The sequence below is a fragment of the Juglans microcarpa x Juglans regia genome, chromosome 5S, assembly GCF_004785595.1.
Source record: "Juglans microcarpa x Juglans regia isolate MS1-56 chromosome 5S, Jm3101_v1.0, whole genome shotgun sequence".
NCBI classification, from domain to species: Eukaryota; Viridiplantae; Streptophyta; class Magnoliopsida; order Fagales; family Juglandaceae; genus Juglans; species Juglans microcarpa x Juglans regia.
This window is the reverse complement of record NC_054603.1, coordinates 1559472-1574737: the sequence shown is the minus strand read 5'-3', so window position 1 is coordinate 1574737 and position 15266 is coordinate 1559472. Positions and strand designations below refer to the sequence as shown.

General features: G+C 35.2%; 1 protein-coding gene across 1 annotated transcript; it reads left to right on the top strand.

Moving 5' to 3' along the window:
• The first annotated feature begins 10335 nt into the window (after positions 1-10335).
• On the top strand, positions 10336-15167 carry LOC121268497 (nuclear transcription factor Y subunit A-10-like). The gene is made up of 7 exons (XM_041172808.1): positions 10336-10817; positions 11049-11051; positions 11418-11740; positions 12588-12697; positions 12798-12866; positions 13635-13775; positions 14275-15167. The coding sequence occupies exons 3-7, from the start codon at positions 11494-11496 to the stop codon at positions 14677-14679; spliced, it is 972 nt and encodes a 323-aa protein (XP_041028742.1). The 5' UTR covers positions 10336-10817; positions 11049-11051; positions 11418-11493; the 3' UTR covers positions 14680-15167.
• Positions 15168-15266: the final 99 nt, after the last annotated feature.

Below are 15266 nucleotides of genomic sequence, written 5' to 3'. Positions count from 1 at the left end.
ATTGTCAAGAAACTTCGTCACTTGATTATAAAATAAATGAATAATGGTTACATTAATATTGTATAATAATATTATAAAATACAAATATTTTTATAAAATAATATTATTTTTATAAGATATTTTATAAAAATATTTCTTATTTAAAATATAATTATATAAATTATTGTAAAAAATATTGTGTATAAATCATTTTTCAAAATAAATCAAGTTGAGCAGTATGCTCAATGCTGCTCAAGCCTCAAGCTTTGCTTGTTTGAGTTACCAACTTTCTCCAACGACGATTTCTCATGATAGAGCCATCAATCTTCACTTGTCCTGGCCTTCACCAGAGCTTTGAACCTGCCTAGCTCCGCGCCCAAATCATATAATAAATTCTAATATGCTGAAGAAACATTATCGTAACTTACTAAAATGTCCTAAAGCTCAAGTACAGATGGGGAATTTAAGATTTTTCTTGAGCCATCGTTACCAATATCACCATCAATGATTCATCTTATGTTAATTACATCAGATTCTCATGATCATGCGCCGCCACGTGTCCCGGTGCAGTTTTTTCCAAAGACCTTTAAGGCAAGTTGTCCTGCATTTTGGATGTGATTCATGGTTGCATGGGTTTATTGGACCATTTTTGGTTACTTAATTTACATAGTTGGTTACTAATTCCATTCTCTCACACTTGCGTTGATAAAACCAATAATAACATCGATCCAAGTTTCCCTCTCTTCCCTTTTGGTATTTTTTCCTCCTCGACAATTGCCAATTGGAACATTAATGGCATCTCTCCAATAGAAAACCTTAACATATATAAAGACAATCTGGAATTCGAATGAAATCATTTGATTCAAGTCTTCTATTGTGTCGAGATTGTTGAGATCAATGGCGCATTGATTTTAATGATTTGGACTTACTCAAAAATCCTTGCCAAGCTTGAATTTTTTTCTTTTTTTTTTTTTTTGAAAAATAGACGAGGTTACATGTCCACTAGTGATCCCGGCCCATATTTTATTAGAGAAAATCCTCACTTATAGTGGAAGAATACCGTGACAATATTCAAGACACGTGATTTACAATTATTCAAAAAAATCATCCCATGTGCCAATGACAATAACTTATTGGGAGAAACCAAAATCCCAATGCCTAATCCACCAGGATAATTATTACAGAGAGCTATACAAAGAATAATGAATAAATCAAAAACCAACCATAAATGAAAAGAACCACCGAAAACGTAATCTCATGAACAGCACCGTAAACGACCCAGCAGCGTAAACACGTAACTCAGAAACGACGCCTACTTCAGATGCCTTCATTCACAATTTATCCCCTTCTTAGGCACGACAAACCACATTTATTCAAACGTAATATGCCTTTTAATTCCTTTGGAATGGTAGCCGAAGTATATCCCAAGCTTGACTTATAATCGATTTCATAGAGCGGATTCAAGGAAAAGTACAATGTCATGTCATCGCAAATAACACTCTTAATTAACCTATTCTCCAACTTCAGGTTAGGGGATATTGCTGCTTATTGAAAATGTCAAGGGATAGTATTTACCCTAGACGAGCAAACCCCAAAAGATAATGTAATATATATCATGTACAAGGCAAGAGAAAAGCGTTTTATTTCTTCAAAATAAATAAATAAAGTTCTTGATAATTCATGATCAATCCATTTCATAGTATGTTCTGTTGGATTTGTAGAACCATGTTTATTCTTGTGGTGGTCCTATTTGATGACTCGAGAAACGACAAACAAAAAGTTCACACAACTTTCGCGCTAAAGGTCGCTCAAGCGAATCTCAGACAGAGAGTTCGCTCGAGGCTCATTTAACATTTTGCTCAAGCGAATTATCTCCTAATTGTAAAATTAGGATTTCCTCTGTACAATCCTATAAATATGCAATTAATTAACAGTATGGTCATCTGGAACAGTATATTTCGTCATTCCTCAAGATAATAAATCCTTTGCAACACCATAGATGTAGGCATGTTCTCGAACTACAAAAACCTTTGTATCGATCGTATGATAATTCATTTCTTGTTTTTATTTTATTTTTCCCATGTCATCGTTTTTCACAACATATTCTTCAAGCAATTCACACTAGGGCAATTAAAAAAATAAACCAAAATTCTTGAATATTCTGAACTAACGACCCATTTGCTAATAGTTTTTTGCAGGATCGACAATTGTGTCTACCTAGATAAAGCAAGATCATCTACCCATAACAGTAACTCATGATCTTGTTAATATATATGGTTTTCTCCGTTTTCAGACCAAGTAATAGTACTACTACAATCATCTTCTTCTGTTCTTTGTTTTTTGTATTTCATCTCAGATTCATACGACCCATCACTTAATTACTTCAATTAATTCCCAAATCATATCCCAAATGGCACCCACGCACAGTACGTACTATTGTTAATAGTAACGTATTCATGAGCTCATCACGCGTGTACAAACACATAATCTGCACATAAAAAGAAAAAGTTTCAAAATGTCCACTTAATTAACATATATATGCATGGATAGTGCAAGCTTCCTTTAGGAATTAGGAAGATAAGTCCTGATCCCAGCTCTCCCACAAAGGAGAAAAAAAAAAGAAATAAAAGGGAAAAAGAAAAAAAAAAAGAGATTTCTGCAATTATATATGTAAATGATGGAGCACATGCAATCGTCTTGTTTGATAGTGTTAAAGAAGTGCAAAAGTAGCGCAGGCTAGCTCCATCTGATGTGGATTGCAAATCTAATAGCAACATAAAAATATATCCACTAATTACTTACTCCATTTACGTACGTATGTACGTGCGTCCGCCACCTTTATGCAGGAAAGATTTCCATTTTGTGCTAGCTTTGCCAACACCAACCATGCACTCTACTCTTGGGGGGCCAATTCAAGGTCCCAGCCAGCCATGAGGGAAATACGCCCCCTGCATGCATGCTTGTCCCCGGCCCTCCAAAGATATTTAATATTAGAATTCTCTATTTGTAGCTTATTTTTCCCACTGAAACTAATGCATCCTTATAAAAAAATCTGATTCTTTATAAAGAAACTTTTCTATAGCTTGATTTTCAGAAGTCCAGCCCACATACGCTAGCTGGTGCCTAGTTACTCCCATTAATAAAAGAGTACTACTACAACAACAAAGAGATTATATAAAAATAATTGCACGAACGGACATGACTTTATTGTGGGCTGGACTTCTGAAAAATAACCTCCAAGATTGTGGGAAGATGCTTGATTCTTGTTTTCTTTCATCCATCGTCTTGTGTGTCAAATACAAAGCTAGCTTTGCCAACCCAAATTGGACAGAAGTACGTACAAAGTACTTAAGATAAATCATGGAAAGAGAAAAAAGAAATTCACGTTGTAATTGGCATAATTAATTATGATATTTATTATTGCATTGGACTTGAGGAATGAATCCAGCATAAAATTATATATGCCTTTCCTATCCCATGGCGAGAAGTGAGAACCCTTTGGAACGTCTCAAAGGGTTGAAGTAGATATAATATTAATTCTATCTTATTCTTTACGATATCGCCTAGCTGGAATATCATTGCTTTCAACATGAACAAGATCTTTCGGACAGTTTAGCCATAAAAATAAAAATAACAAATTGTTGGTAGAAATTTGACCTTTTTATTTTCTATTCAAGAAGTTAAGTCAATTTGAAAGTTCAATCATGAAAAACAATAAAATAAAAAATAAAAAGTCGTGGATAATGTTGGGATCCAATTGATCTGATAACCAAAAGTTAAAAGACTTAGAATTCCTATTTCTACTAGAATGGGAGCATGTTTATAGACTATGACTCCACTCCGCCTTCTTGAAGTTGACACCGAAACAATAACATTTTGAGTAATGTTTTGTAAAAGTACCATGTAAACAAGTTGTATGATACAGTGTGTTAACTTCGTATTTTGCATGCTTTTGTAAATAAGTGAAAGAGTTTAAAGATCAGAGAGAGTTTATCGCATCTGAAGGTTGCTTTTTATACCATGGGTCTAGGGAGGAGTAGATCGTGTCTGTCTCTATGAAGTTCGTGCCTCTCATACTGTTCCTGCTGTCAGAGTCATTTAATGCGGCATGGTTCTGCGAAGGCACCATCAATGTGGTGTATAACTCGATAGTGATGCCATTAATGTGGCCTGGTTCCCTGGCCTTACTTTTATCATTTGTGGACTGTAGATGTTCCCATGTCAGAGGATCGAGGGTTCTTCATATTTCCCGCTATGTTTCATTCAAGTTCCCATGTCCAAAATGTGACCGAGGGATGTTAGGCTGATCTGTCATGTCAGTCACTTAATCCATTTCCTTGGCAGACACCTTGCTTCAAGCGTGGTCTTGCATGGTGACCCTGAGGCAGGGTATTGGGTCGAGGCCCAATGGGTTTTGTGAAATGGGAAAAATCCCTCTACACAGTGATTTTGCAAAAAAATGTACTCGATTTTAAAAAGTGTAAAACAATTTATTCTTTATTAATAGGATATACTTTTTTAATAAATAACTTGCACCAACTTTATCAATTTAGAGCTTATCCTCGTTTGTTTTCAGAAAACATCTCATCTTATCTCACCTCATCATTATAACTTTTCTAAATCTCCACACAAAATAAAATAAACAATTCAATTTTTTCAAATCCCAAAACAAAAATAATATTAAAAAATATATTCTAACAATATTTTATTTAACTTTTTAACTTTAATCTCAACACATCTCATCTCATCTTTGAAAACAAACGAGCCATAATCTAATATTACTTTAAATAATTTTCTTTCAACTAAATATTAATGTACAAATCAATCAAAGGTTGTAATAGCGATACAACTCTTATTAAATTTAGAGTCATTTTACCTGTAAGTAAGAATGTATGAGTACTTTCTGCACCACTGATATAATATTATTTGATTTAAAAAAATATAAAATTAAATATTTCTCATAAATCAAATCCTACCCTATTATTAAACGTGTGCGATCGAGAATATGCTCTTTGAAATAATTTCTCTTCATTAAATTTATTAATAAAAAATCTATCCGTGTGGAAGTACAAGGGATGCCACTATATATACGTACATCGTGTATATATACAACTGGCCGGCGTTAGTGTTCTTTTGGTAAATCTTATTGTGCAAGTTCATGATTAGCTGTGCTAATTAGTGCACATCTCAATGTGATTAATAACGATAATGATTATAAAGTACTCAAACAGTTTTTACAAAATATATATATATAAAATAATATTATATATAATGGTAGAGTGCGCAAGTGACGTTCAGTAGTTATAAAAAAGATTTGGTTTTATTATTAAAAAATTATTATTTTTTTATGTGAGTCTTATATTTATTCATTTTTTTTAAAGTGATTGTACAATATTTACACACTCATAATTATAATTATTATTTCTCATATATGCAATATGCATATATCCCAAGATCTGTTCAGCCAACTAATTTTCTAGAACCAATTACCAAGGCACTCATGTAGTTAATTAATTTCTAAATTCCAAGGGGTTAATGCTTGACTTTATATGCTTCTGCTAGCTAGTACAGATCGATGAAAGTTACAGAATCTCCTTTGTGTTTACTGTTCGTTTGGGGTGTTTAGTAGTACTTCAAATTAATTAGGTGAAGTACCCATCAAAACATGCAATCAGCAGTGACAGGATTGATTATTTCTGGACACTATTAATTCGGTTGATCAAGCAAAAGTAATATCTAATTCTCAGCAAAATTGATCCTCCTCCTAACTTATATGGCTCTAGGCTTCTGTAATTATGATCCAAACTTTTCTCAGATCTTTTGAATACTGGGCAGTGACAATTCATGTGAGTTAATGCTAGTGCTCTTGTACTAACTGCCCTTTTCACTTGATCAAAAGTAATAAATCTTAGCAAAGAGATCAAAGCAAATTAAAGGTTTGTGTATTTGTAGAGGTGCTCCAAGACTAAACCATCTCTTTTTTGCGGATGATAGTGTTATGTTTTGTAAGGCTAATGTAGTCACTAATGTTCATATTCAAGTTCTGCTGGACACTTATGAAAAGGCTTCATGTCAAAAAGTGAACAAAGATCAAAACTTCTATGGTGTTTAGCAAGAATGTTCCCTATCAACAATAACAAGAGATCCTTAGTTTTTAGGGGTAAATCGTCATCAACAATATGAGAGGTACCTTGGTCTCCCTCCTATGGTAGGTAGAGGAAAAAAAAAAGACCTTTTCAAATCTAAAACACAAGGTATGGTCCAAACTCCAAGGGTGGAAGGAAAATGTGTTATCTCAAGGCGGTAAGGAAATCTTGATAAAAGTGGTGGCTTTGTCTATTCCCTCTTACACTATGAGCTGTTTTACGCTTCCTTCTACTCTTTGTTCCGAACTTGAAAGTATGATGGCCAGCTTTTGGTGGGGTCAATAGAAGAATGAGAAGAAAATCTGATGGATTAGCTGGAAGAAAATGTGTGAAACCAAAGGGAACAGTGGGGTGGGCTTCAAGAATTTATAGATTTTTAATATGACCCTTATCGCGAAGCAGGACTGGAGAATCATGACTGAACAATAATCTTTGCTACACCAGATTTTTAAAGCAAAATACTTCCCAAAGATTAGGTTTCAAGAAGCCAAACTTGGAGCAAATCCCTCTTATATCTGGAGAAGAATTTGGGAGGCAAAAGAAAACCTGATGAAAGGTTATAGATGGAGAGTCGATGATGGGAAATCCATCAATGTGTGGTTTGACTACTGGCTGCCACAGCACAAGCTCTTTCCTCAACCTGCCAGCTTTGAAGTTATTCACCAGAATGCTATTGTCGACTCTCTAATTGACAGAGATACCAAGTGGTGGGATGTTACAAAGATCCAAAGCCATTTTCCAGCTCCTCAAGCAGCAATAATTTTCAAGATTCTTCTAAGTTCTGACCCTTGTCCTGACCGTTTAATCTGGGAGCAAGAAAAGAATGGGGATTACACTGTAAAAAGTGGTTTTAGATTTTTCTCTTCACTCGGGACAAATGAACATAGAGAAGAATGCTCAAATGTGCAAATCCAAAGAACTTTTTGGCAAAAACTATAGAAAATGAATGTGCCAAACCGAGTTAGGATATTTGGCTAAAGGGCATATAGAAATGGCTTACCCACCTTGCTGAACCTACTTGTACAAGTAGAACCTACTTGTAGATGGTGTAAGGAAGCTGAAGAAGATATCACTCATGCACTTTTAAGTTGTCCAACTGTTAGAGATGTGTGGTCCTCTCGATTTCCTCAACTACCAATGGAGGCTATGAGTACTAGCTGGTTTCATTTTGCTATGTATGTGCAGCAAAGAGGCAGCTATGGAGAATTGGAGAAGGTGTTCTTAATAGCTTGGGGTTTGTGGCATAGGCGGAACCAGATGATCCATGAAGACATAGTCATACCAGCGTTACAAGCAGCTGAAACAGCTCTGTCCTCCCACAAGGCTCACCTGCAGGCTCTTGCTTCTCAAGGACCTAGAAAAGATTGCCGTTGGGAGCCCCCCGAACCTGCAATTCTGAAGCTAAATGTGGATGGGGTAGTGTTTGCAAACCAAAGAAGTGTAGAAGTGGGCCTTATTCCCAGAAACACAAAAGCTGAAATCATTTTCTCGGCTAGTAAAAAGGAAAACGAAGTAAATGACCCTATTGAAATAGAGATGCTACCAATTTTGAGAGGCTTCCAGTTTTGTTTTCCCCTTGGAATCTCGCATTTGGTGATAGAAAGTGACTCTTTACTAATGGTGAATGAAGTGCAAAGCGACACCACATCAAAATCCCTCCATGGCAATCTGGTGCAACAGATCAAGCAACTAATGTTGAGATTCCCTTGTTGCTCTATTCAACACAACAGCCGTTTAGGCAATGGTGTAGCCCATGGATTGGCAAAACTTGTATGGAATATAGATGATTTGATAACTTGGTGGGGCTCTTTTTCTGAATGTATTGCACAAGTTATTTGGTCAGATTCTATGTTGTAATCGTTTCTTATTAATGAAAGAAGTTTCTATTATAAAAAAACAATAAATAAATAATAAATCTTAATTCACCTACTTAGGATCGTTTGGGATATTTAAAATATTTCAATATATCTATTTATTTGAGTTAAAATACTTTATTAAATGTTGTAAAATTAAAGAAAAAAATTGAATACAAATATTATAAAGTTAAAAATTATTTGAATATAATTTTTAATAATTTTTTAATATAATTGTTATTTTGAAATTTGAAAAAATAATATTATTTTTTGGATAATGATACATTTACACATCCTATAGTACTACTGTTTTACTAAACTATGTTTTTTATTTTTTACTCTTGAATCTAGATTAAAAATCTCATAGCATAACATTCTTGCATAATCGAGAATAAAATAAATTCAATAAACCAACGTAATCGTGTAATTTAATTAAAAATAAATACAATTTTATAAAAATTGACATTTTTTTGTTATTTGAGTCAAGTTTTATAAAATTGAATTTATTTTTAATTAATTTACACGATTACATTGGTTTATTGAATTTATTTTGTTCTAGATTATGAAAAAACGTCATATTCTAAAATTTTTAATCCAAATTCAAATAGCAAAAAGTTATAATGATTAGATGAAAATTTGAAATTGAAAGCGTTTTATTTTTTAGTAATGTTTGGGAATGAAATATCTAAGAATAGATGATAGAGCAATGCCACTTAGCCCCATCATTTTGCCCTTCAAAGTTACTACTAGTGCAATTGCAATTTTTTTTTTCAAACATCTTTAAACATTTAAAAAAATACGTAAATTCATTAATAGTCACTTATTTAACCATTAATTAAAAATAAAAATAATAAAAATAAAATATCCAAGCGGCCAAAATGATGGTCAAAATGATGGGATTATTTAGCATTTTTCTATCTAATAGTACTTTAGAAGATTGAAAAAAAAAAATAGTGTTGAAATTGTTGGTAAGATTTTACATAATTTTCTGTTTTAAATATTTTACATAATTCTGAAAAGATAAAGTAAAAGATATGAATATACTGTATATACATGAGTATCTAGTGTTTTTTTATTTGAAAAGAACATAACTTCATAACTTCAACCAGAGTTATGGTTGTCAGACATTACAAAAGGCAAGATGCTAGTATCTACAAAATTTACATCAAAAGTTTCTTGAACTAATGAAACAATTTTTTTAGCTAGTTGATGTGCCACCTTGTTAGCGTCCCTTCTCACATGTTGTATTTTTCCAGTTTGTATCTAGCAATGTGGTCTTAGTGTCCTCCACCAAACAGCTTAGTATTCCATTTTGTATTGTGCCTTGTCTCATAGCATTAACAACTTGAGTTGAGTCCACTTCGAAAATAAAATCTTGCAAGTTTAGTTCCTTACACAGTTTTGCAGCCGTGAGTAATCCCCTTGCTTCTGCAATATCTGGTTGTGAACAGAAATGAATTGGTTGCATTAAGGTGGCTAAAATTTCAGCCTCATTGTCTCGGATAACCACTTCAATTCCAATTTTGTAATCTTCTTTCCTGATAGCAACATCTCAATTAACTTTGAGCCATGTATATGGTGGTGCAATCCATTGTCTGCTAGCTTGTTGTTGCATCCTCATGTGCATACTTTCTTGTTGTATTTGTATCTGTTTGAAATCCTGTTATGCTTGCTTACCTCTGTTGGTTATTGCTTCTAGGGAAATTGCCTTAAAAAATCCATTTGTTTCTCCTCTACCATATTTTCCTTGTTATTTTTGCAAATAAATTGATTTCCTCTTGGTCTGTTCTCTGAAGCAAGCTAAGAAAAATAGAACCAAAGTTTGCATCAATAAAAGCAACTTTTTGAACTTTCCTGCTTTCTAACCCCCAAACATCTTGTGTGGATGGGCATAACCAAAGGATATGAGCAGATGTTTCAAATACATTTTGAAAGATGGGACATAATGGATCAGCTGTAATATTTATTTTGTGTAAATTCTGTTTTGTTGGTAAATCATTAGTAATGGCACGCCAAATGAATACTCTTACTGAATTCTTTGTTTGCAATCTTTATATTTGTTTCCATAACTCCCTTTGATCTCCTTTTGTAGAAGATTGTCTCTTCTAATTTTGTTGTTATTGCTTATATAGGTGGTATGCACTTCTCATAAAAAAATTATCATTTGTTGTGATTTTCCATACCAGCTCATCTTCTCTATCACATTGTGACACAGATATTTTAAGAATTTTTTTAATCTGTCTCGTTAAAAGCCCCTTTCAGTAATTGTACGAGTATCTATTGTTGAAATATATATACTGTTCATAAACTTTTTTTAATAAAGATTGCATACTGTGTTTATTTCTTGTCGAGGAGTAAAAAGTGATCGAGATAAAGGGTTATCTAGAAAGCCGACGTCCAGAGATTGCAGGCGGGTTATAGGAGAATTCGCACTGCCGGTACTCTATTCCAAAAAATATGGAAATAATGAGCTCCAACGAGGGACCACCGGATAGAGAGTGAAAGATGAATTGAAAATTTTAATGATTAAGAGAAAAGCCAGGAGTGCCTGTGCCTGTGCGTGCGCCTGTGCGACGGAGAGAGAGGAGAAATGTATTTTATATGTATGGCACATGATGGTACAAAGGAAGTTGCATGAAAGCTTACGCTAATTGGCTGAGGGCGTGTTGTTCTATTACACTGGTGTACGCATTTATCGGCCGTCTCTGTGTGCGCGTCTCTCTCGCTCTATCTTTCTCTCTCGTCTCGATCGCTTGAAATCGTACAGACATGGCTCCTGCCAAATGGGGTTTCTGTGCTTGAGCGGGTGATTCAAAGCTGCTGCTTTCTACTGAGTGAGGTAGAGACGGCGCTCTCTTTCTTGTCTTGTACTCTATGAGTTTATTTCCTAGCTAAATCATACCGTCTCCTGGTCTTTACCAGAATATCCGGCTCATAACTTTGTACCTCCACTTTCTCATCCCTTCTATCATTCACTGTGACGTGTGGCCGGTGATGACGCGACGTTTGTGTGCTTTCTGGGTTCTATTTTCTTTCTTGTTTATCTATCTAATTTTTGTTCTCTTATCAGCTGGTTTTGTGAAAGTTTTCGTTTTTCCTTGTTTTTTTCCCTGAATTCGGTCGATGTTTGCGGAAAGTTCGAGGCTTTTTTTCTTTAATACTGATCATCATCATATTCTTCTGGCTTTGAATTGATATAGGGATATTTCCAACAATTTTTCATCAGTTTTTTCTTTTTATTAAAAAAAATCTGCCGTTTTGGTCCTCTCTTCGCTGATGTTCATGTGGATTGTCACGGGGTTTGCATTATGGTGTTACTGATTTGTTGAAGATCTTTGGTGTGCGTCTAGGATAAAGCTTATGTTCATGATTTTCATATTATGTTGAACTTGTATTTAACAAGGCTAGCTGGGAATTTCGTTTACGACTTGAATTGCAGGAACTGGATTGTTCATTCTGAATACCGATAATCTCAGAATTCAGAAACCTTCTTCGGACCAATTCGTAGAGTCAAGATGGCTACTCGGACGATGTATTTCAAAGAACGTGAAGGGATTGTCCACAATCCTATGGGGCAGCTTTCAGCGCCTTGGTGGAGCACCCTCGCTTCTCAATCGATTTATGGGGAATCATGTGGCCAATTGAAGCCTTTGTCCATGGAACACCCCAGTGGTGGAGACCAACTGATTGCCAACAAAGCTGCTGGGCGGGGTACCGAACAAGCCTCACGAGGGAGTATAACTCAGTTCACCATCTTTCCTGGTATTACTATCACGTTTCTTAGATTAAGTTTGTTATTCCTATTATAATAGAAGCTGACAACTATAAAATAGATAATTCTGTTGCATTCTTCATCATCATTTTCTGCATCACTGTTATCACCAAGAATAGTAGTCACTGCTTACAATTACTAAGATAGCCATCTCTTAATTGATTGACATTCTAGATTGAAAATGATATCCTTCTGGAACGAGATGGCTGTACCTTGAGAGCTACTAGAATCAAAGAGAGTAATAAGAATATTAGCACTGCACACTTTAGGCTGCTCATGGAAACTGATTCTTTGTTTGGGTATAAGGTAGCAAAGCTTTTGTTGTAGAGAGTTTGTGGTCCAATCAAAATGTTGATCCTTTCGTGATTAGCAGGAATTAAATAAACAGATATAAATGAGTGAATTATGGTTCTTGCTTCCCAAAATAGAACTACTGCTTACTAAAAAAGACCTTTTAAGAGAATTTTAAATGAGTATTGAAGGGAAGTTTTGGGATTGCAGTGTCCAACCACCTTCTTTAATATAAGGAAAGTAGTATCTGTCCTGTTACTTCAGTTATTGATGGATTCTCTAATATTTTGTAAAGGAAGGCCTGCTTTTTTGTGATTGATAATGAATGTTATCTCGAATAACAACATGCTAACAAAGTCTCCATGGTTTAATAGACTATTGGTTGGTGACACATTTTGACTATTGATCGTGATGGAAAGCACTACAGAAAAGTTTTCATGCCCAGTTACATGAACATAAGTTTAACTTCATATAATATGTAATTCTTTTGTATATTGGGTTCTGTAAATTGACTCTGATTAACCAGCCAAGTATTTTCTCATACAGATAGTAGCAGAAATTCAGGGGATGGGGAAAAGCCTCAGGCAGCTATTTCTCTCCAATCAGGTCTGCCGGAATATCAAGGTCGTTTTGAGCTAGGATTTGGTCAGCATATGGTAAACTTTTCCTTGGCACTTATATAATCTCATTTTCTAAGTTAGTTGTTTGTTTCCGATTGCTAATTGTTTGCTAATTTTGTTTGAACAAAAACTGTAGATCTATGCAAAGTATCCTTATGTGGACCAATGTTATGGAGTCTTCCCAAGTTGTGGACCTCAGATTTCGGTTTGTCTCCCTTAATTTCTACTGGCTAATCAATTATTCATATTTAGAGTTCTTGCACTTAAACCATTCTTGTGAATCAATTTTTTTCTTGATTTTAATTGTGATTATTTGAAGAATTCTAGTCTGTGCTCAGTCCACAACTGAGGGTTATTAATAATATCAGGGGATACCTCCTCCCTTTCTTAAAAAAAAGTCTGTGCTCGGTACTAAAAGGAGTGGCCTGAGAAATAGTATCTCTTTAATTTGGTTATGAACGCATTTTTTGTGTGTTATCAACAGCTGTGTGTGTCCGATCAGTGCTCACTGCATCCCATTTGTCAAAAAAAATTATGTTATCCATGGCCAGAAAGTTGCATTAAGGGTTTGGTACTTGACTTCGTTGGAAAGCGAAACAGGAAAAAGTCTAATTAAATAAGAAAGATGAAGAAGCAATTTATAGCCCTATTATGAGACTTTACGTATTCATTCGACTACGTTTGGTAGTGTAAGCCCCCATGTACCCAGTGTACCTGGATGCTGTAGGAAATAAAATATATACATAATACATTATTTGCAGCAGAGTTCTTCAGTTTGAACAATGTATTACACTTCAACACTACTTTGGAAGTTTTCTGACTTCGGCTATTAATATATTTTTCTTGATGAGTACCAATCATAATATATTATGGAACCTTCAAAATTTATGCTATACATCATTGATGAATCCGCTACAACTGCAAATACAGTAGTATTTACTGACACATTTCCCAATCCATTCGCAAATGTTAGGGCCGTGTTATGCTGCCGTTGAACATGTCAACTGATGATGGACCTATATATGTTAATGCTAAGCAGTACCATGGGATTATCAGGCGCCGGCAGTCACGTGCAAAGGCAGTACTGGAGAATAAGTTGACAAGAGTTCGTAAGGTATGATACCTTGGATGGTGATCTCATTCTTTTACTTCTATTTGTAGGAAACACTCTTATAATGATTGATGCAAAGGTTAAAAGTGTAAAATTGGTCAGAAATAGTCTAGTTTTGAATCTGCTAGTCCATGCCCACTTTACATTCCGATTGTCGATTGTCATTTTTCAAGAAAGTTCAATTGCAGTATAGTGATAGTTTTTCAAGTTTCAGGATTTAGTACTTAATGAGACATTTGCTCATCCATAATGTGATCGATGTAAAGTTAAAAGAGTAGGTTCGTCAGAAATAGTCTATTTTTCAAGGCACCAGTCCATGCCTGCTTTGCATGCCGATTGGTGATTGCCTTTTTTCATAAAAGTTCAATTGCAGTTAGTGGTAGTTTTTCCAGTTTCGGGATTTAGTACATAATGAGCCAAATTTGCTTATCCATCCTTGCATAGAATGTGATAAGCACAAACCTTCAAGCTGTAATTCTTAGTTTCTGTATTTGTTTTACAGCCATATATGCATGAATCACGCCATCTCCATGCTATGCGCCGGCCAAGGGGATGTGGTGGTCGTTTTTTGAACACAAAGAATTCGAACAAAGGAATGAGTGGAACTAAAGTGAATAAAGCTGGCGATGGACAAATTTCTCAACCCACTGGTTCTCCGAGTTCTGAAGTCCTTCAGTCTGATAGCGGTGGTGCCTTAAACTCATCAAGGGGTGCAAACGGAAGTGTTTCAAATATTTCTGGGCCTGAGGTGACTTGTATGTTCTCTAGGAGAGATCTCGATCACTTAACAATCAATCATCTCATTCCTTCTGTCCACTCTCTGTCGGACATGATAAGTGGTGCACGCGGCATTGTTATGCCCAGTAAGTGGGTTGCAGCACCGAACTGCTGCAACCTCAAAGTCTGACAGCAAGGGATCAAGTGGAGTTGGTGCTAATTGCACCAATCTCCATCCTTGCTGCAACCAGATGGAGAAGCTTTATTGCAATGACTAGTTCTTGCAACAGGCTTTGGTTGAGAGGATTGTCCCGACCCCCATGTGGTTGTTATCATGGCAACTCATCCTTGGCTCATCTGCATTGAGGTTGTCTTTCAACCATTCCTTGCAGCCTTTCTGGCTTAAGGTGGTTAGAGATCCTTAATGTAAATGTATTGTAGGTTAAATGGAGTAGGTGATAAATAAGTCTGTTTCACCAATTGAATCAGAGCATCAAAGTCTGGATAGGTATTGAAGTGTGATGTTTAAGTGTAATATCTAGTACGTCTATGTCTGACTTTTGGTTTGATGTATTGTAGAACTGTGTGATTGTGTTGTTATCTTATGCCACCTTGCTTTAGTCAAGAACATGGTATTCGTGTTGTTTGAAGCACAATAATGCATTATGCTATTCTCGATCTGTAGTTTTGAGAAACGCTATCTAAAGATGCAAAGAATTAATTAGTAGGACATCTTTTACCCTTTTGATTGGTTGAAGGTCTGCTTCTTAATTGGGT